At 39.1% G+C, this 22,423-nt stretch overlaps 1 protein-coding gene across 11 annotated transcripts in view; it reads left to right on the top strand.

The window, feature by feature from the left end:
* Positions 1 to 22,423, top strand: part of PHACTR2 (phosphatase and actin regulator 2) — a 124,760-nt gene that overhangs the window by 74,085 nt on the left and 28,252 nt on the right. For 9 of the 11 annotated variants that reach the window (XM_015284202.3, XM_003640962.5, XM_040698477.2 and 6 more), the window contains exons 2-4: positions 2,012 to 2,179; positions 9,351 to 9,431; positions 12,373 to 12,531. In XM_015284202.3, the coding sequence (XP_015139688.3) occupies positions 2,012 to 2,179; positions 9,351 to 9,431; positions 12,373 to 12,531 (408 nt within the window). The remainder of the gene's footprint in view (positions 1 to 2,011; positions 2,180 to 9,350; positions 9,432 to 12,372; positions 12,532 to 22,423) is intronic. The other 2 variants (XM_040698472.2, XM_040698475.2) reach the window with 1 other exon arrangement.

Here is a 22,423-nt window from a genome sequence, read left to right as displayed (position 1 = left end):
CCCAACCTGCTCCAGTGCTGTGCCCTTCTGCTGGAAGCGTGTTCCTTATGTCTAACCTGGCTCTCTGGAGTTACTGCCTGTGGCCCTCAGCCCTTCTTGTGCCATCTGAAATTGCTAACAACAGTTAAGCTATCTTACCTTTGTAACTACCCTTCAAGTAATTGTACTTCTCCTTTCACTCAACAGACAATGACTGCCAACCTAGAGAGAAGAGCAATCCCTAGTTACAGACAGGGCAACCCTGCAGAGGTCCTGCTGCTGCCCCATGCCGGTTTCTTCCTCCAGAGCTGCTTGCTGGCTGGTGTTGGTGGCCTTCTGATCCCCATCTCTTGCCAGCCAACCCACCTGTTAGGGTCTCATCCTAAACTTCCCAAAGGACTGCCTGGTTATGTTTTCTGGGATGTGCAAGCAAGGAAGCTTGCTCACACAAGGGAAAGACCTAGCCTCCTCCTTACCAAAATCTTGGTGTTACATTTTTCAACGACATCCTTTCATTTTATCTCTTTGTTATAGACCAGAAAGTAACCAAGGAAAACACTTGAAAAAAAAATAATAAATCCTCATGCATCTGACTAATGGTTATTTCTGCTGGCAAAGTTTTCTTAAGCTATCTGTTCCATCTCTAACAGTATAGGATTTGTTGTATTCTACAGCATAACTCGGATTTATTGATTGGAATGTACTTCATTTCACAGTGTTAAGGAATAAAGTTTCTTGGACTCTGATTGCATTACATCAGCATTCTCACAGTGAGAACTTTTTTATAGCATCCTAGATCAATCTAAAGTCTGGGACAAATATAGGATTCATTAAATGCCATTTTTCTGAGAAACAGAATAGTAAGATTGCACCGTGATGATATGTGTATGAATATGCATCTTTTTAGCAGCTAGGACAGAGGACTAGGATTCAGGAAGCCATTTGGCAAACATGAAATTAAACACTTAACTGTTCTGTGCCTCATATTTTCCATCTGTAAAATGGGAACAGTGGTATTTCCTTCTTTGAATAGCACTTTCTGATTTAATGATCTATGATTATCATTATTTCTGTTGACAGTGGCATCAGCTCTGTTCCGAATTGGTTATAATTGGAATGTTTAGATGAATGAAAGCAATTACCGAGCCCTTATGCAGCAAACATTTAAGCTTGTGATTAATTTTATGTACATAAGTAATCGCAGTTACTTCAGTGAAGCTTCTCACGTGAATAAAGTTAAGCACGTTTGAAGTATTTGCAGGTTCAGGAGGGGAAAGCTCTAAGAAACCATAGTTCTTATATAGAAATATAGAATAGCAGGCTTCTCGGGGAGATTTCCAGAAATTTCATTTTAACTTTATGCTACACTTAACTGCCCGCTGTGGAATAACTTCTAATTTTGTTCACAAAAACTCAGTGTTACAGCCATCGATGATAAATATTGGCTTTCAATTTTGGCTGCAGCCCAAAAGCTTATTGTTAAATATGTTTCGTTAGTATGAAACTTGACTCGTGGCAGGCTCCTTTGTGAATGACTGATTACCGGGAATATCAAACTGAACTATTCTGTTCCACAGCCAGAACGGTTATCAGTTGAGCTTTTTTAAAAAGGGATTTTTAAATTCTTTATTGTTTTTAACTCAGAAGAAAGTCTATGTTTTCACGTTGCATGGGTTTTGTTTTCTGCGTGATGATAGCTAGTTATTCAGCTTTACCAAAGATAGGGAAAAAACATCACGTAAATGCGTTGCAAGGAATTCTTCAGTAGAGAGGAGAAACCACAGAAGCTGTTGTGAGCAGCTGTTCTGGCTGTAGTGGGGATGCTGAGCGAAGGGAAGTGTGGGGCTAACGAGGGTGAGGACTGGCTTGTGGTACAGGGTGCTATAAAATGCCCATTGTCTGCCTTCTGGAACAGAAAACTGGGGACCACCACATAGCCTTTTGCAGTCCAGCAGTGGAGCAGTTCAGCTGCTAGCTACCGTTTTGGTTTCCATCCTTTAGTGACCTTTTCTTTTCTTGTTTATTTATGCAGTCGATGGCTTGGATAAAGCTTCAATCGCTAACTCAGATGGACCAGCCCCGGGATCCCAAACTCCTCCCTTCAAGAGAAAGGGCAAACTTTCGACCATTGGCAAAATTTTTAAGCCTTGGAAATGGAGGAAGAAGAAGACCAGTGACAAATTCAGAGAAACATCAGCAGGTATGCGTGTGGCCCTTTGGTGGCAAATAGCAGGAAACGCTGTAATGGCTTGGCAGGGTAATAGCTGAAAAGGTGTAGAGACGTGTCAGGGATTCGTGCCACCTGAGATGCTCTGGCTACTCTCCCAGAAGGTTTTGTGTCGTGTTTGCCATCCCTGTGTGGATGTCTCCAAAACCTTGAGGCATCTCAAGTGGCTGTAGTCACTCATGCTGTTAGGAAACTTAACCCACTCTGCATCTGTGAGTGTCTCTGTGTCACAGCTCCGGCCAAGCTTTCTCCAGAAAAATCCCAAACTTCTGTTTTGGGATTCAGACATCTGATGCTGTGCTTTTGTCAACTTCAGCCCAATCAGAGTCCATGGCTTTTCCGATTCATTACCGCACTGCAAGTTCTCTGTTCGCTGTCTTCCATACCTGTAGGGTAAAAAACCAATCTCCCAAAATGTCCCCATTCAGAACATTTGGGAGTACACTACTTTACATTTTAAGTCCAGGAACCCCCAGAAATTGCAGCAGAGAACTCCTAATAAAAAGCAGTGTCTATCTCAATGACCTTAGAGCTAATTTTCCAGTGATAATTATGTCTTCTCGATTATCTCAGCTGTGTCTGTTTAGTTCCACTGCCTCCTGGGTACGGGCACCTGTTCTGTGATGAGCTGTATCACAAAGTTGATGCAGCAGAAAGCTAAATACAGTGAAACATAACAAGAAGTAGTTTTTACTTTTCTGCAAAGGTTACCACTTGGACGTGTGGTTTAGCTTTGTGATTACTGTCTATAAAGCACACTGAATCAGAGAGGAAGTACAGAGCCTCTGTTGGAACTTTTTAACATTTAGAAAAGCTGATTTTTTTTTAATTCAACTGTATTTTTGCATCACTGCCTTTCAGATCTGGAAGTTGAAAATTTAATGTAGTTTTCCTTGTCTTTTTTTTTTTTTTTTTCCAGGGTTAGAGCTTTATTTTGTGATAAATCTTTTCTTTAAAACAGAGGGCTCCAGAGTGTAAACAGAAGTCCATAAGAGTTAGGAGAATTTGCACTACGAATCAGCAGAATAATAATAGAGTCAATGGTGATAGATGAGTGTAGTGCATAGATCATGTAACTGGGATCTCTTTTGGTCAGCTGTATGTGTGGCTGTATATAATTTGTATTGAAAAGTAGAAGTTAATTGTCTGTACAAATGAAGTATGACTATAGATGTTACAGGGCATGGGAAAAGTTAACGCGGAGGGAGGTCATGGTTAAATAATTGAAGTTCCTGCTCTAAGTCCAGTCAGAACTTTATATATAATAGTTCTTATTCCCCAAAAAAATCAATTAGCCCAACTGATTAACTAAGTGCCTAGTGGGTCTTGTGTTTAGTATCATCCTCTACGCAGACTTTTAAATTATCCCCCCAAAACACTTTAATTTGTTTTAATAGCATTGTGCCAGGTAACCATGTAGTACATATCCATGCTTTGTACAATAAAAGCTGCTATTGTATTTAGTAACATATAGTGCTGTAAAACCAGTGTTGTAAAACACAGCTAACAAAAAACAAAACCATTCTAATAATCTAAATTATATAAACTAGAGTACTTCAGTGCCTGTATAGTTTGTGAAACATAAATATACAAAATTCAATGCATGTCTTGGTGAACAAAACCTATGCTTTTTATGCAAGTTTGGAAACTTCTGATATTTTTTCATTATTCAATAGATTGATTTTTTTCTTCTCCCTAAGGAGTCCATATGTTCTATTTTTCATAAGGCTTTAATCACCCATCCCACTACACAGTAATGTTTCATTTATTTGGGTGGGATTGTACAAATAAAGTGACACAGGGAATTAATTTCGGATTTTAAAAACTTTAGTATCCTTTTGTACATTCAGTACATCAGCGTGCATTCATAGATCCCAGATTACATGCATTCTGCCAACCATCACACTATTCAGCTGTTTTGTTTTTTTCTCCTTATTGTGAAATAGTGGGACTTACGTAATATCTGAAGATCTCATCCTTCATCTAAGAAGTAGCAATAGCAGTTCTCTAAGAAGGGGAGATGAAGAGAAAGTAAATCTTGATTAAATTAAATTGTAAATTTTAAAAGTAAATTAAAGGTCCCCCTGTTATTTTTCTTTTGTGTGTTACACAGGAATTTATCCCTTGTGACTCCCTAAAGTGTAACCTATAGCTCAATGAAGGTGGCACAACTACAGTTCTCAGAGTTTTTACGCTGAGAGGGGAAGAGGTGTGAGACACCTAATATTACCTAATATCAACACAGTGAACATTTGGTTCATAGTCTTGCTTAAGTGTTATTGTCGTTCACCCTCCTGTCAACAATCAAAGCTTTTTTTCTTCCAGGTCTGGCTGTACTGGTCCTATGCTAGCAGCCTGTTTGAGGCTGGATACATCTTTAATCCATGCTGATTGCCAACTAATAGTACCAGTAGTGCTGGCAGGAGCGCACCAGGATAAGTCACTTGTGCTGACTTTGAGCATCCTCATGCAGTTCCTCCTCTGTCTTGGCCAAAAACACAGACTACCTCCCCTCATAATTCCATACAGAGAAAAGACGCAGATAAATTGTTATGTTTTTGCAGCAGTCAGGTATTGTGTCCTCAGAAGTCCTAGAAACAGGGTGGCAGCCCCAGCTACACTGTGAACAAGCTATGTATATTCGGTGCAAATCAGGTTAGCTTGAAATGAAAGCATATCTTAATGTGCCTGAGTGTTATTTTGCTGTTAGGAAATCCCAGAGCTGTAGAGGCGTAGCCATTTGTTTTTAAGCTCTACGTAAGAAAGATATGGAACTGCTTACGTTTGTATACATGCTTCCTGTGAGGCTGGAGTCAGAAATGAAAACCAGATTGGGCTGTGTTCATCCTGCCTCAGATGGCTGTTTCAGGAAAAAAATGTTCAGAAAACGAAAAAAAAAAAAAAGTTACCCTTGTACTCCTTGAGGAAACAGACCTGAGGCCAACGGAGATTGAAAAGATGCGTTTCCTTGGCGAGTTGCCCCTTGTTGCTTACTAATTGACACAGCAGAAGAAACTCGCTTATCTGACATGAGAAAGGGGAAAACATCCGCACAGAATAAATTTCCTGCAGGAAATCCTCTTCCTCAGACAGCTCAGTCAGAGATGTATTTACATTACAGAACGGGATGCGTGTGTGTATATCTCAGACGCAGGTGGCCAGTCTCCCTGTCTGAGACCATGGGAGATGGTATGACGATCATTGCATGCATTGGTTATTGTGCTAATGGGACCGCAGCTTGGTAGGTATGCATGCAGCTGAAGGAAGTTTCTTCTGAAACAGAGTATGGGGTATTGGGAAGAACTTCTATTGCTGTAACTGGGATTTCAGTCAGCTTTTTGAAGTAGGTTCTTACAGATTTGACAGGGCTGTCATATGCAGTGTGTTGACAAAATCTCATGTGACTGTATTATGCCAGCAACTGGGACAGATTCATAAACAGCAAATACCACAAACAACAGCAACAAAAAATATATGGACAACTAAATGTGGAAGTATTTGGGCCGATCTGGGAATGATGGCTGGAATTTTTCCCTTTAGCAACGTATTTCCCATGCTGTATCTCAGAAAATCTGTTCTCTGGGCACTAACTGTATACTTTCTGCCCAAAGATTTTTTATAAGTAAAAACAAACAGAAGATGACATAATCTTAACCCCCACCTCAGTGTTTTACTCAGAAGGCAAAGAAGGCAGCAGTTAAAGTCTTGGCATCAAGTAGATGCCACTTCAAAGCCATGCTGTGAGAGTATGTGCAGACAGGGAGCAGGAGGCAATTTTAGCTCTTACTGGGTCAGAGAAAAATAAAAATTTGGAATTCTCTTGAGCTTCTTTTGGATAAGCAAAATTAAGGACTGGAGAATATCCAGAATCTCACATGACTAAGTAAAATAATGGGTTCTTAAGACTACTTGAGGTCTATAGCTGCTGGATGTTGGTAAGTCTTCTCTTTCTGAGGAGGCAGGTGAGGAGGGATGGGAACTGCTTTTTGAGGTAGACTATTATTTTGATTGGTTTTGCTATTATTTATGTTGGGCTAAAAATACACGTTTGTGGTATCCCTTGGATAAGTAAGATTTACCCAAGTAAATGAGGTCTGCATTTCAGGGCTATGTACAGTGTGATAAATTGGCATACTTTCTGTTAGTTACAGGTGAAGTTAGTGGAGACACGGGTGCAGTTTGTATTCTAAGTGAGCCAGGGGTTGCAAAGGTAGAACACATAACAAGCAAATAAAAGCTGTACCATCTGCACACTTGTCAGCCCACATTCAAACATTTCTTACCTTCCCAATGCTTGACTTTGTAAAAAGAACATTATTTTAAGAGAGTTTACCTAAACGTAACAGTAGTCTAATGTGATTTGCTCGGCCAAATGTATGAGAGCTTTAAGCTCAGTGCAATTGTTGTGATCAAGATAGATGGCTGTGTAAAGGTGAAACATATTACATAGTGAGAAGTCTTTAATAAGCAATAAATTAAAATTATGAGTCCACCCCAGCTAAATCGTGCCCAGTGCAGGCTCATCAGTAGACAGTATCCTCATTCCTCTTATACAAGAGTACATATTTTTGATCACTCTCATTTAAATTAAAGTTCTGCTTTTTTGTAGGAATGAAAATTGAGATACTTATAGTGAACACTAGCATACTTTCTAATGTTCTTCCCGTGAGTCAAATAATATTTTAAATAAATTATCATTTCAAGCTGAATTAACTAAGCTTAATCAGTTTAAATCAAAACAACACTTATAGCTAGCATTTTAGATGATTAAGGATTTGGGCTTAAGCTTCTTATCTGTTCATAAATATTCTAATCTGTAAAATGGAGATAATCTGAAGGACATAACAAAATCAGTGTAATGTCAATACAGTTCTCTGAGGTCTTCAAGTGGAAGTGTAAGGTGTCAATGTCTTTTAATGCAAATGGTGTTTTCCATGACTCTTCATTAAGTGTGATACAGTGCTGCGGAACTGAAAGAATACATCATCTTGAAAATTTCAGAGACACATAGATAAGTTGGTAGGTCAGATTCAGTGTTACTGAATTTGATGAAAAGGAAGTATTTTCAAGTAGTATTAGATTAAATTTCACAAAGAAATATGTGAGAGAGCATCTGGCTTCACTGTCCCCAGTAAAACAGGTGCAAAAAATGAGAGGGGAAAAAAAGGTAGGAAGTAAATTATGCTTCCAAAACTGAAATAACAAGTGAATATTTATATTGCCAGCAACAAAAGGATAGATGTGGCGCTGAGGGACATGGTTACTGGGCATGGGTGGTGATGGTTTGACAGTTGGATTAGATGATCTTGGTGGCCTTTTCCAACCTTAATGATTCTGTGATTCTAAAATAGATATAAACTATGTTCACAAAGAATTCACCCACAGGTTTAATATCAAAGGAAGTTTCACTCTGCTAATAAATAGACTTTCTGGGAAGATTACAGCCCTTGGTCAGTGCCTGCCTGCATAGGGCCCTGGCCCTCATTGTCCATGTTCTCTTCTCCAGAGGTCTGTGAGGGAGTAAGTGTTCACCTACATGAAGAAAAACTTGCTAGAATATGGCACGTTCCTGTGCTTTGCTTGCTGAGTAAATAACTAGCGTGGCATGCAGTTGGAAGGTAGATACTTTAAAAAGTAACAGGGAAAAATTGAAAGAACTTTTTAAGAATGGAACTTATGAAGGCAGTCTCAACTGGTCTGCATTCAGGTAGCCATGCTCACCCCTGTTCCCAGCTATGCCCTTCTGCCCTGGCTTTTGCACCAGCAGTAATTTTTGTGAGGAGTTCAATCCAAGCAGCTGCTTAACAGGGTTAGGATCAACGTCCAGCATAAATGAAGCCAAATGAAGCTGGCACTGCTATGCTTCTGCCTCTCTGGTGCCTCCATTCTTGTTCAACCAACTGCAGCCAGAGCTACCTACTGCTGGGAAATATGTTTGCCAGGTGCTGTCACAAAGGGTCAATTTCTGAAACATTTGAGGACTTTCTCTGTCCTCCCTGTAGCACTCACTTCGCCATGTGACTTCTCTCAAACCAACTTTCAGCTCAAGTGAGATTGAAAATACTTCATGCAGTATTTAATCTGCATAGAACAATTAGACTTACACTAGAGAGTAATTGGATTACCAGAGTGTTTGAATTAGTTGATGAGATAAATCACCCTATCCCACATCATTAATAGGATGAAGTCCAGCGCTGCTGAAGCTTCTCTGCGTGACCTCAGCTTGAGCTCCAAACATCGCTTGGGTTTTGATGCTAGTATGTAAACAGAACTGGGATAGGTGATTAACTTCTGCTAACAATGCAGTGAAGAGTGTTTGCAGTGATGATGTTCACATTTTCTGAACCGTGCACCACAGTTCCATAAATCTTTTCAGTGGCTTCCCAGATCACTGACCAAAATTGTATTGGTGCAGGGTTAGGGTGGAGTGGGGAATTACTCTATTTTGCCATCTGTAAATACTTTTCCCTATAAAACTGTTCTACATTTTTCCCATGGGAAATAAACATAATAATTGAAATGTTTGATGTCACAGACTTTTTTGTGTGTGTTGTATGCATATTTTTTTTTAACCTAAAAACAGGATGCTTCATTTTTTTCCATGACAGCCAATCAGCCTGGATAAGGATGTTATTCCCTTTTAGAACAGAACTTTCTAACTTTTTTTTTAAGATTTATTTTTATTTTTTTATTTTAAATTGTTGTGCAAAGTTTACTCTGTGAGCACTTTTATGACTTGACCAAAAATACTGCTTGCTCTGAGCAGGATTTGTCCCTCAAAACATCTGTAAGAGTAGGTGAAGATATCTTAAGCTGACATAGTCACTCCAATTAGTGATAAAGAGGTGCTTTTAAGTATTAAATGTCAATGCTTGGATGAGTTTAGTTTCATTCTGAAAGTACATATTCCCATTGACTGTGAAGGAAGCCCCACTGAACCTAGCTCAACTGAAGACATTGGATCAGATGAGTCCCACCTTTTGTTGGCTGAAGCTGTGGGAGAGTGTCCCTGGAAACCCAGACCACTTCGCCTGTAGAGCTGAGGGAAAGATGACCTATCAGGGGTTCTTAATTCTTTTCTACATTTTTCACAAGCGTTGTCAGTATGAGAATAAATCTATTCTTAACTGTGCTTTTTCTTTAGTGTTGGAAAGGAAGATTTCGACAAGACAAAGCAGAGAGGAGCTGATAAGAAGGGGAGTGCTGAAGGAAATGCCTGAGCAAGGTGATAACATGTTACCTAGAATTTAGCTCCTAAGTGCTAAACATGGATGGTAAAATCCCTATTGCATTGTTTCTGTGTAGTATAACTAGTTATAAGGAGATAAAGCAGAAGAATGTGAGAAGTAATTTGAGTCAGTTGAATGAAACAAAGTCAGAGTCGAAAAACACGCATTCTGTAGCTGCTTCTGCCAAGAAACACCACCTCACTTCTGGACATATCTTCAAAGCATAAAAATAATGCTTCCTGTAAACATGGATGGCTGCCATTTCAGTATCAAAAAGTACCAGTGCTGGGATCATACCGATTTCACCAGTACCACACAGGCCACATTCACAAACAGCACAAATATGAAAGTCTGTGGGCAAAACATTCCTTGTTTAAAAACAATTTAGAGTTAATAACCCCAAATTTGTGCCAGGAAAAGTATGGGTAGACCATGGTTAACACCTCTACCCTACCTCTATTTATGTTTCTGAAATGCCTCTAGTAGTATTCTTTTGAATATTATTAAGTATCTATAAATCTAGATAGGATAAAAATCAAGTGATTAAAATCATTTTCAGTAGCTTAAAATTAAACCATTCATCACTTTTTTGAGAAGTCTGGAAACTCAATAGTTTCCTAAAATAGATCTATCTAGAAATTGTAGTGCCCTGTCTGAACTGAAGAATTGCACACATTGGTCCTTGGAAGTAGAGGGCTTGTTCATTAGCATGTAACATCACTTGTCTTTACAGTCTTCTCCGATTACTAAAATGTGATATTTGGCATAGCTGGCTTCTTAACTTGTTTCTACCACTATCTGTGACTTAAAACAAGAAATGTGAAATCTCCATACCTCAATTTGCCCATATGTAATCTTGAACATTTTTTGCTATGTGCTTTTTTGAGCAGCTGTGTGACTTTGTTGATTGATGGTTGCAAAATACATTTAGACTGTGGGCTCAGTTAATGAAAGCTGTTAACATTTCAGGTAAGTCAAAAACAGTTTGAATATAAGGAGTATCATTTGTGCTGAAAATAGGTTTGCTTTGGTCATTAGTGCCCTTGACCTGCTATTCCACTCTTAAAAGGGGTGAAAGGATGGAATGGTAAAAAATTTTTTTCCCCTTTCTCCCCTCTTAAGAAGACCATCAATCCAGTCTGTGTTGCCTTCATCACTCTGTGTTTCTTGTCTGATGAAAATTATAATCTTTAAGGAGCAGTTTGGAAGAAACAGGATTGTTTTGGATGGGCTGAGAACAGAGATACAGGGAAGGCAGTGGTTGGGTGATGTGAAGCTAGTTGGAAGGAATGTCTACAGAGCTGAAAGCTAGATGAAGAAATGTTATGGAGTATTGAAATGTGAGAGGGAAGAAATGCAAAGAAGTGACAGTGTTTCACAAGGGATGGAGAAGAAAGAGGTGGGAAGTGGCAAGGGTGTAGATGAGATGTTAGCAGAATATGAGTAAAGTGGGAATCTTACATTTGGAGGCAGAAAGGGAAGTGGATTTAAGAGTATCTGAAAGAAAAAAGCTGAAGAAGTTGAATGTTGCAGTCACATAAGAAGAAAGCCTTGTGCAAATATCAGCTATAGTAAATGAGACAAGGTTAAGAAGGCAGAACTTAGGTTTTACACATCATTTTTACACATCACATGAAAGTTGTGTGGGTGAGAATGAAACCATCAGCTTAATCCACAGAGCAGCCTAAGGGGGTAAGAGAGAGGCTGCATAATTGTATTGAAATGAGGGAACTGCCAAACATCCAGGAGAAGAAGAGAGTGGAATTACCACAATTAATGAAGAAGCAACAGGAGGAACCAGAAGACATTACAGGTAAAGTTGCATAAATTTTGGCTGGCAAGAGCATCCTGTAGGAGGATGGCAGTCATCTCTGAGAACTGCAAGTGTAGTGTGAGCAACCTACACATAGCAAGTCTTGGACATAACCAGAGAAGAAAATCAACAGTGATTTTAAAATGCATAGAATAGAGAACAGATACCAGTCAATAGAGAAGGCTGTGAGCCAGCAAGAGTACACAGCATTTTTCAGGGACATAGACACAAATAAGGAAGAGAAAGAATTGTTGTTTTTTTTTTCAGGAGGAAAAGAAAACATAGCTGAGGTAGTTCAGGTAAGTCAGTAAGAGTCATAAGAGCTGGGAGAGAATTGGACTTGCAAAATGTAGTAACAGTATGTAATATGTTACAAGGAGTCTTAACCTTGATTCTTAAGATTGGATAATGACTCATTATCATTAATAGTAAATTCACATTTGGGAATTGATTGCATATATTCTGAAAATTTCTGCCTGCTCCCTGGCTGATATACCAGTGAGATGCAACACGGTTGTTCTGCAACTCTATGCTGGTCCAGGTCTGAGACCTTTGGAAACACACTATAGATACATTGTGTTTCAAGTGAACATCTTTAAGCTATGTAAACCAAGATCATGGAATCATAGAATGGCCTGGGTTGAAAAGGACCACAATGATCATCGAGTTTCAACCCCCCTACTATGTGCAGGGTCGCCAACCACCAGAGCAGGCTGCCCAGAGCCACATCCAGCCTGGCCTTGAATGCCTCCAGGGATGGTGCACCCACAACCTCCTTGGGCAACCTGTTCCAGTGCGTCACCACCCTCTAAGTGAAAAACTTCCTCCTAAAGGATGTGAGCAGGAAGAGTATGGGATGCTAACATGTAGAGAGTTCACATCAGAAGATGGAGCCCTGAAGCTGGACCTGGAAAGTAGGCCCACTACTGTGAAGATATCCACTCAAAAACCTGGCAGCCTATGGAGATCATTTAAGGAGTTGCTTTTCAGAGCCTGTTATACACTTCAGTAAATCCTTCTGCTTTGCTTCCATGGTAACTTGAAAGCAGAGAGTTGATGTGTATTGTCAATAAGTGCTAAGCAAGCAGTTAATTTGGACAACGGCTTTTTAATTTTTATTTCAGATGGTGATGTAACAGTAAATTTTGAAACTTCAAACGGACACACCATAGCTATTGGTGAAGAAGCCATACAGGAAGACAATGCAGTAAAAGCCAGTGGAGATAATGGCACTTTATCAGAGAAACCATCTGGACTGGAAGGAAATAAAGAAGATGAAAAAGGTAAATGGACACATTTATCTTTTTTTTTTCCACCTACTTTAAACATTAACATGTTCTTCCATCAGCACCAGTACATGCTGTAAGTTCTATTCTGCAAAAAGGATGCCAGCAGAACCTGCCAAGAAGATAGACTTGCAAAACATGAGTATTTCATCACTGGTAGGCATGCATTTTACTGTGGATATAGTAAGGTAACAAACAGAAGCATGGTATGAGCATGAAAATACATGCAGAGATGTTTCTGAATTCATTGTGAGCCTTTTGTTGTAGATGTGGGCAGGCTTTGGTCTGCCAGGTTTTCCTTTCGTGAAAGAAGACATAAAATGCTTATGCATCACCTTGCAATACCATTGCAGCAGCAGCTCATAGCTTAAATGTTCAAGTGTTTAAGCTACTTGAGAACTGTGTGTCATTCTGAAAATAACTTCAGCAGCTCATTCCCATTGGTTTTCATTACCTCTTAAGCACTTAAATTCCAGCTTTTCAGAAATATTCAAGGGAATATATTACTACTACAAACTAGACCCAAGTCATTTATGGAAAATGTACTTTATGCCTATATGATTTTCTGTAGATAAAATGCACTAAATCCTGTTAAATATTCACTGTGCCCCAAATCTCAAAGTCCATATTAATTTTGTTACTTTTATTCAGATTCACTTTGGTGACAAAGTTTGACTGAATAAGGAAGAGTTAAAAACTAAAGTGGAGTCACAAGGGCTTGGACTGCATTTAACCTCTTTCTCTAGTATCGTGAATACCAGACCACTTCTTTTCACTGTCAAAAAATAAAAATAAAAAATGAAAGAAAGAAAGAAAAAGTGAGTGTTCTTAAATACTGCTCCATCTATTGGATTTTGTACAGGAAAGAGCAAGGATACAAAAGACCAAGAACTTCGTGGCTGGCTGTTAGACAGAGAAGTCTTTCCAGTGTTTCCTAGTAACCTTTACCTAGTGATGAATGAGCCTCTGGAGGCTGAGAGGGTCAGTTCAGCTAACACAATAATTTGAATTCTTTTCTGAACTATGTAAATCACTTGACTGTGTGAAAAGTGGCTGGATTTCCAAGGAGAACTGCACTTCTTATGAGATTCCTAGTACTTCCTGTCTCCCAACAAGCCCAAAATACATAATTAGCTTTTTTTCATGACGTTTAAATATGTATATCTTTTTATGCCAACTAGAACCAGATGTGTATCGGGTCAGGAAAACAGATTTGCAAAAGCCGTGGAAAACTCCTTTAAAATGATTCAGGTTAACTTTGGGGTTAGATCAGATCATTTGTTATTTTATGCATCCCTAAATACAGCCTTCTGAACCTGTCAGGTCTTGAACGTTTTCCTAAGGTGCATTTTTTTCTAGAGATACACAGTTCTAACTATTGAAATCCCATCTAGCTGATGCTGCAGAATGCAGAACTGTAACGAAAACGGGAAGGTTCAGTATCTATTTCAAACACGTTATTTCATTCAGCTCTCTCGACAGTGCTGACCTTAAAGAAATTTGAAATGATTGCCGTACAAGAGTAGGCTCAGTGCCAAGGCATATATAGCTGTCACTTTAACACAAATTAAGCAAGAAGGTGAGTCAATCTGTTAAAGAGTAAGTCCTGCAGATGCACCCCACAGATGCCTCTCACCTGGCGGTGTAGTCCTCAGTGCTTTTTTATGGCAGCTACAGTAGGTCTGCATCACACCTACACCCACTGGCAGAGGGAGAAATGAGCTGCTGATGTGGTGGCGTGCATTAGCGTCATCTTGATGGTAATGCATCAAGATCAGAGCTGCAGCAGGACTGTGTGTATACCTGGCAGTGTCCTCTGGTAGACCATAACACATGCTGCTGTCCCAGATCACAGTCTCTGTCAGAAGAACTGAGATAGGTGGAGTGAATACTAGCTGGACTGTCAAGAGCAATGGATTCAAGCTGGTTTTTATAGAGGTTGATGTTAGGCTTTTTAGAGTCACAAACTTCTATGTGTAAATCTTAAGGAAGTTCTTTGCACTTTATATGTTTGTAAGACCTGAAGACAGGAATAATTCCTGCTGTTTAGCAGCATGGTATGCTGCAAACTGTTGCCAAATCGAAGTGTTCCAAAAAATTCAGCTTAGCCCCTGGAAGTTATCAGGTTGTTTTATAACTCCCTTATGAAATGGTGGTGGCTCTGAACTTGGATTCAGTTTGTAGTTCAAATGGGTCTTGAAAATGAGCTTCCTGCATAAATATGGTGATGACTGCTGATGCTGGAAGTTTAAAAAGACCAAGTGTGGCAGGCACAGTGGTCAAGTGGTAAGAGTTGGCAGCAGTGCATCGTGGAGCAGGGAATGTGTCTGGAGTCGCAGGAAGAATGTTTTAGCATGAGCCACAGAAATGCAGTATCAACAGGGCAAAACCAGTCAGTTCAGCCACATATTGTAGAAATGAGTTAAGCAAGAGTGAAGCAGCGGCCTGAATGTTGCTCCCTGTGCTGCCAAGCATCCCTGCACATTTTTCACCCTCTGCTTGCAGGTGTCTTCTGTTTTGGGGGGAAAAAACCCCTTTGGAAATTTCATAGTGTGGCTGTTACTTTTTCTAACTATGATATGTCAATCATCCAAACAGGGTGTTTAAAAAGAAATTTCTCCTTTATGGCAGCATAATAAGAAGCTGGTGATACAGGTGATTGAGTGATTTAGCTTTGCAGAGGGGAAAGCAGAGCCCTGGATCTTTTTCTTGGGTTGTTTATTCACATTATATGTGTACTGGGTTGAGTTCTGAATGCCTTTTTTCCTTAGTTTGGCTTTGTTTTGACTACAAGTCACTAGCATCTTTCGCTGAAAACACAGAGCTCAACTGTAGCCATTCTCTGTGAGCGCACTGGAAGGGATACAGAGCAGCACGTGGGCAGGCAGCGTGCCAGAGTACGTGCTGGCTGTCTGGCCAGCAGGCTGGGTTGTGTTGGCATGCTGGGGCTCCTGATCAATGGCACTTGCCTGAAAGAGCCCCTGTGGGCCTCAGCGCTCCAAGTTCCCAGTGAGGTATGAACCTTGCGCAGAGGATCCACGGATCCCCTTCTTTCTTCCTCTTGTACTCTACAAGAGTGTTGGAGAAGAGCAAAAGCAACAGATATCAAAACTGTAGCTGTTTCCCACTGTAGGCATAGGGACGTAGCATGATGGCACAGCATGCTTGCTGAACATTGTAAAACCTCCTGGTACTGTGTCAGAGCTCCTTTTCTCCTTCACGCTTTCTCAAGATGTCTCTGGCATTCAAGTCACACCAGAGAACCCTGGGTTTGTATGTGAGTTGCTTGTAAACTCTTTTTTGATGTGGCAAGTTAAGTCTCTTCGTGATTCTGTTAGATAATTTCATTGTTAGCTTAAGTTGAAGAAGTGAAAGGTTCGGTAACCATTAGTGAGATACTACCTGGAAAAAAATAATAAGAAGTTTCATTTTGCCTACCATCAGTCAGACAAGAGTGATAAATAACTGCACTGCAGGAAGCCAGAGCTCTCTTGTGGGTGCTGTGGGTGTTCTGGGCGACATGGAACATAAACTTCTGAAATGTTCCAATACCATTTATAGCAGACCCGAGGTCCTCTTAGGTTTTCTCATGTATTCAGTGAAGGAAACAATTTCTAGTCCCGTTACCAAATGAATTAATAGGATCCATCTGTATAGTGCTTTCCCTCCACAGCATAACTAATCTGAGAGCTGACAAATTTTTACATTTTAGTATGTTGAGTTCAGAGGTTCTTTCTCCCACATTTTGTCACTGTCTCTCATATCTACCTTTAAATTTAATCTTCTGTCTTTCTCATGGATAAACAGAAAAAGAAAGCTGCAGTCATAAGCCCTGATCTTATGAGTATGCATATTTGCTGACCAACAGTCTAATTTGCATTCTAGGGAATGTTCTTTAAACTCAAATTTTCTGAATTTCTTTTCTCAGAGGCCTTTGCTTTATTTCCCCTAAGTGGAAAAAAACAAAAAAACAAAAAACCAAACAAGCAATTGAATTCAAAGTAGTAAACCTCATCTTCCAAGGCCTCATACAGGAACCTCTCAGCAAATCAATCCTGTGAACCACTCACTGTGAGAGACAACACAAACTTTCCTCTCTCTTACGTTAGAAGCTGGTTTCCTGCACCCCTCAGCTCTGTAGATCATTGTTATGTGCACCATACATAAAAGTTTATTGGTGTTTTTTTTGCCTGACTCCCAAAGAATCTACTTGTAGGTCTCAGTCTAGCTGAGTTATTTGCTGGCCTACAACTAGTTATTCTAAGAATAGTATATCTTCTATTCGTCACCTGAACTATGTAAATGAGACTGAATCCAAGTTTTCTTAAAAGGAAAGGTACTCTAGATAAAGCTTTGTTTGGGCAGAAACCATCTACTAAGTCAGCCAGGCAGGCTCCTGCCAGTAGGCTGGCATGAGAGGTACAGGCTTTCACCCACATAGTGTGAGTGGCAAAGGAAAGCTCCTAATTTTAAAGGTACAGTTTCTTGGTTGGTTTGTTTTGTGTTTTTTTTTTCTTTTATAGAAAAAAAATATCCTAATGTGGCTCCAGGAATAAGGCCGTAAACATGGTTTTAGTAGATTAATCATTGAATTGTTTGAAAATATCTGTACAGATAGTATAAGGGAATGTAGAAATGTACATTGCCTGTTTGCTTTCCAAGTACCTTATAGACCAAGAAAAGGTAAAAATATGCAGCTAACAGTGAAGATGTTACAGATATTCTCTCTTGATTTAACAGCTTACATCTTATGCAACCGTTGAGCAATCAGCATGTGCTTGTTTTGTTTTGTATTGTTTTTTTTTTTCCCCTTTATTATCTTGGAAACAATAAGAAATATTTAAATATGGTTACTTAGGTCAGATGTTACACCCTTTCTCCTTCCTCCTTCAGGTTTCTACCCTTCCTCTGTTACAGGGTCTTTTGCACATGGTACTGTTAACATTATTCAGCAAGCAAAAGTTGGAAGTCTGCAGATATACAGATCTGTTCATTTGTCTTCAAGAAAGATGAATTCAAAACAGAAATTAATGCAGAGAGGGTTATGAGACAGCTGTTCTTGTTCAGTCTGGCAAAACAGCCTGAGTCTTGAGCGCATTTGGTGAATGTAACAAATTGGTATACAGCCAGGAGAGACTATGGCTGAAGGACAATGCTGGCACAAGTAGAAAGGAATAAACAGAGGCTTGAAATACATTTGGACTGGAAATTAAAGGAAGCTTTCTAACAATTAAAATAGGTGTTTTCTTGAACAGAGCTTTAGTAGCAATAGGATGAACAAAAAGTAGAGCTGATTGAATGTAAAATTTATGAAAGGGTTTGTATGAGTTGACCACCTGCACCAGCACAGTCAGCGAGTCCAAAAATGAGACAAAAGACACCTTGTGTTGTGTAGTGTCCCATGTTTCTAAATGACAGTTTCCTGGGTTTTGATTAATCACAGCACAGCTCTCTGCATAGGCTGGAAAGGAAACTCTTGCTTCTCAAAACTCTTATTTAATTTCATTTTGGAGGGATTTACCCTGTAGTAAACAACAAATTATACCTTCTGTCCACCTTCCATTTTACATAGTGTTACTCTACTAAATTGTGCTCATCTTCCAGTAGAAGGGTGCTATGCAGCTGATAAAGATTACATGCCTGAACTACGGTTCTTCTTGGACTACAGAAGGACTACCGGTTCTCAGTGAGCTAGATTCATATCACAGCTCTAGCTGTAGAAACCAAAAAAACATTGGTACTATATGGCAAAATCCTGTAGTAGAAAAGTTTGGACTCAGAAATTTGCAAAAGTAAAGAAAAAATACAAACCAGTTGTGCATGTTTTCTGAGACTATGTCAAGGATTTTGGTAGTTCTTCAGAACCACCATTTAGTCCACAGTTCACATCAGTGGCACATTTAGCTTCCAAAATAAGTCATTTGATTTTCCAGTGAGTACGGCATACTGGAATCTCCGTGAAAATCTGTGAGAGTTTCCACAAGAGCTGCTGCACACTGAGTATTCTGTAATCCTGGTCATGCTTTTGGGTTTTTTTTGTTTGTTTGTTTTTTATCCTTAGATGTTTATGTAAAAAGACAGCTTTCTTAAAAGTCTGGCCTCAATCACAATTTCTAGGAACAAGAAAATCCCATCTCAAAGTGAGCTGTCTGGAAAATCTTGCCTTTGGAAAAATTGTTCCAAACATACACCTATTATTGATCTAAATGCTTAAATAAGACATTAGCATTTGCTTTGCTTTCTTATTAAAAATATGACAAATTGCTTTTACAGAAGATGTCTCAATGAAGTGTATAAAATATATTCTTATCTGATGGCCATTTGGTGACCTTTTGTTTGAAGTCCTGTTCATGATGAACGGATTTCTAGATTAAGAAGAGCAATAGCAATAAAAATACCTTGGAGCTGGTACTGAGGTACTGAGGGGATGGGCTTGTCAAATAGATAGACTGAGCTGATTCAGGTGGTTCCTTGATTTCACGGTCACAACCCTGATGAGGAAGAAGCAGGAAGAACAAGGACCCATATTCAAGCAGAGTCATGCTAAAGAGGTACAGTTGTAACATAATTTTGTCTTAAAAGCATCTGCAGACATCAGACCATCTCTCTCTCTCTGCAAGAGTATTCCACTGTTGCCATTGTTAGCTACTGTTTGTAATTCTGCAGTACTCATGCATAGACACGGAATTTATTGTACAGTGTCTTACATGAATACAAAAAAAACCCACAAAAATGTCCTAGTGGGCTTGTAGTAAAACAGAGGACACTGTGGTTAGATGCTGAAAAACAAGAGGAGACTGGATAATGAGTACAGTGCCAGCAGCCTGAAAAATGTTAGTTTTGGTATCATAATAGAGTGTAATGTGAAGGAAGACAGGTATCTTTGTGAATGTTTACAGGGAGAGTCTTCCAAGCCTGAGAGCAGCAAGGGAAAAGCAGTTAAATGTGTTTGCTTCAAAATTTGGCTAGTTAGTGACAAAAGCTGGTATAATGGGCTGGTCAGGTGAGAACTGAGAATCAGTATCTCGAGTAAATAAGAAACAACAGTTTAGGCAGGATAAAACTGACATTGAAGGCCAGCAAATTTATCTGGTGAGATAAAAAAGTGAAGCTAACACTTTTAGTTAGAAAAGTTAGAAAATACGAAGGTAACACGATGCCAAGAGGAATTATATGGGCAAGAGCAACTATCTTCATCACAGACTTCCTCATAGATACGAGCAAGAAGACTCATTGATCAGGAGAAGAAAAGAGCATGTATGTAATCAACGTGTAGTCAAGGCTCAAAGGGAGTCATCACTATCCAAGCAAATAGAGTTCTGCTATGCAAAAAGAATGTGCCAGACCTAGCTATAATGTGCACAACAGTATGGAAAGAACTGCCCTAGATAAAGATGATATCCCAGTGCTGGTGAGGTGTTTCAGTTAAAATTGATGTTACGTAAATTGTCCAGTTTAATCACAACTGAAACCTGAAAGCAGAGACATTGATTTGAGAAAAATGTTCAAATTTTTTCGTTAATAATTTTTTTATTTTTCTATAGAAGATTGAAAATTATTGAGTGTAATTAAGATATGCTTATTTGCAACTAAGTAAAGATGTATCCTCTCATTTTGTACTTCTTTACTAATACATAAGATATATTGTGACACATTATTTAATCAGTTAAACAGTTGAATGTAAATTGACTAAGATTCTAAATATTCTCCTGCATTTCTTTAGAATATGGAGAATAGAGCACCAGGTTATCATTCTTTTCTTAACACTTTCTGTATTAATGACTTAAAGCAAAACACGGTGACAGTGTATAAATGCACAGGTTTTCAATTGATTCTATTTAGTAAGTAAAGTTTTAGGATGCTGGTTCCGTAAGGAAGAAGAATGGTATACACTTAAAATTCTTTCTGATCATGTCCTTCAAGATCTTCAAAATAGAAATTTTATCTTTTCTTGCCCTGTTTGTCATAATGGAGTTAAAATGTTACAATGTCTTGCTTTCTCACAGTTAAATCAATTTTTCAGCTTTGAATGAGGGTGGGTAGAGATTAATAAGGAGGTACCATTTGCTACAAAAGAGGAAAACAAAGTGTAACAAATATGCTTTTTTCTTCCTCCAAAGTCTTTCTCTGGTCCAGGAGAAAGAGGTAGGAAAACAGAGATATTGTACAAGGATCTGTGTTTGAAAGAATCTGCTTGCTAGCTCTAAAACAATGGTTCTTGCATAACATTAGCAAAACCAGTTTATCCTGTGATTATATGGGCTGGAAACAAAGGAGAAAAGCATTATTTACCATTAGTTCTCTTGGTTGATAAAGAGTTATGTGTGCATGTTGCTTTCAGTAATTGCAGAGGTGATGCATCAGGTTCATGTGTTAACAAGCCTTAAACTAGAGATTGAAAAGGCTTTGTTTCTGAGATAAGGAATGTTGATGTTGTCCAACATGTTTGTTTTTGTTTTTCATCTACTAATCTTACAGTGAAAAGATACTGCTTATCTCTTGGGAATCTTTTACATAGGAAGGAAGAGGGCAGGGAATGGCCAGGAGATCCAGGAACTGCCATGTAATGTGCAGAGTGAGGCTCTTGTGGGAACATGCTGAAGAGTGAGGCACTTTTGGGAACATGCTGAAAGAAGTGAATTGGTTTCCTTTCAAGTGATAAAAAAGAGGTTATTAGAATGCCTTTTCATATATGCTTGGCTCTTTCATTCCCTGACTATTGTAGTTGATAGTAACATGCGAGTAAAGCTTTTATGATTTTGATTGTATGCTATTACTTCTATAAAATCCTTTTTCTCCAGTGTATGGAAAGGCTATCTTCAGACCAAACGGACACAGAAGTAGTGTGACAGAATAAAGAAAGATTCCCATCTGGCTACCAGCTACAATCTAAACACCATAGAGATTGCGTTGCAGAATTTTATGTTGCATATAAATGGCTCAACTACATTAGCTTTGCTGTTTTGAAGTGAATTTCCAGATCCTTCCCACTTACCGATCTTCGATTTGCAGAGCACACAAACAAGGTTCCCTTTGATTGAAACTAAACACAAAGTTGCATTCAAGAACTTGTTGGGTTCCCTCCACATCTGGACATGCAGTCCACAGAACTAAGCTGAAGCTACTCCAAAGTAAAATCTTGTGAAGTGCACAGAATAGGGACACTGGATCTCCTGTGTTACTTGTTTCATTCTACAGAGCCATTCCTACTGGACTTTGAATTATGGATAAAGTCCAGATTTCTGCTGAGTAACTTTTGATTCTTGAAACTGCAGTCTTATATGAATACCCTTGGACTTGCAGGAGGGAAGAGCATTCCCATGCCAAATGACATCCTATTTAATTTAGTTAAAGAGTAGAAATACCCTGAGGAAGATACCCAAAATAAAGGTGCTGTTTCTGTGAACAAGCAGGCTGCAGCATAGGAAAAGGTGTTGCTTCAGGGGGAAATTTCAGCTTGCACTGCCATATTTGAACCTGTGGCTGAGAGAACAGCCTTGTTCACATTCACATGAATCTGAGTCTTATAGCCGATCGATCTCAGAGAACTAGAAAAAATCTAAGGGAATTTTCTAGCAAATGGCATTTGTCTTGCTTAGTTTGAAGTCGGCAGTTTAGTTGGAAATACTGATGAGAATCCTTGGAAGTCTGGAATAGGTAAGACTGATAGAAGTACCGGGCAGAAGGCTTCAATGAGAAGGCCTTGAATTGAGACAGGTGGTAACCTTTTTTTTTTTTTTTTTTCTGAAGTAGTAATTCAGTAAGAGAGAAAAGGTGAAGAAGTCTCTCCTGATTCCCAAGGGCTCAAGCAGCAAAAAGTAGTTGTTGTCTAGCTTGCTGTTGAATGTTTGTGTTGTCTGTTTGTGTCAGTTGGCTTCTGTTCACTTTC

Source organism: Gallus gallus, chromosome 3, assembly GCF_016699485.2.
Source record: "Gallus gallus isolate bGalGal1 chromosome 3, bGalGal1.mat.broiler.GRCg7b, whole genome shotgun sequence".
NCBI classification, from domain to species: Eukaryota; Metazoa; Chordata; class Aves; order Galliformes; family Phasianidae; genus Gallus; species Gallus gallus.
This window is presented reverse-complemented; position numbering and strand designations above follow the sequence as displayed.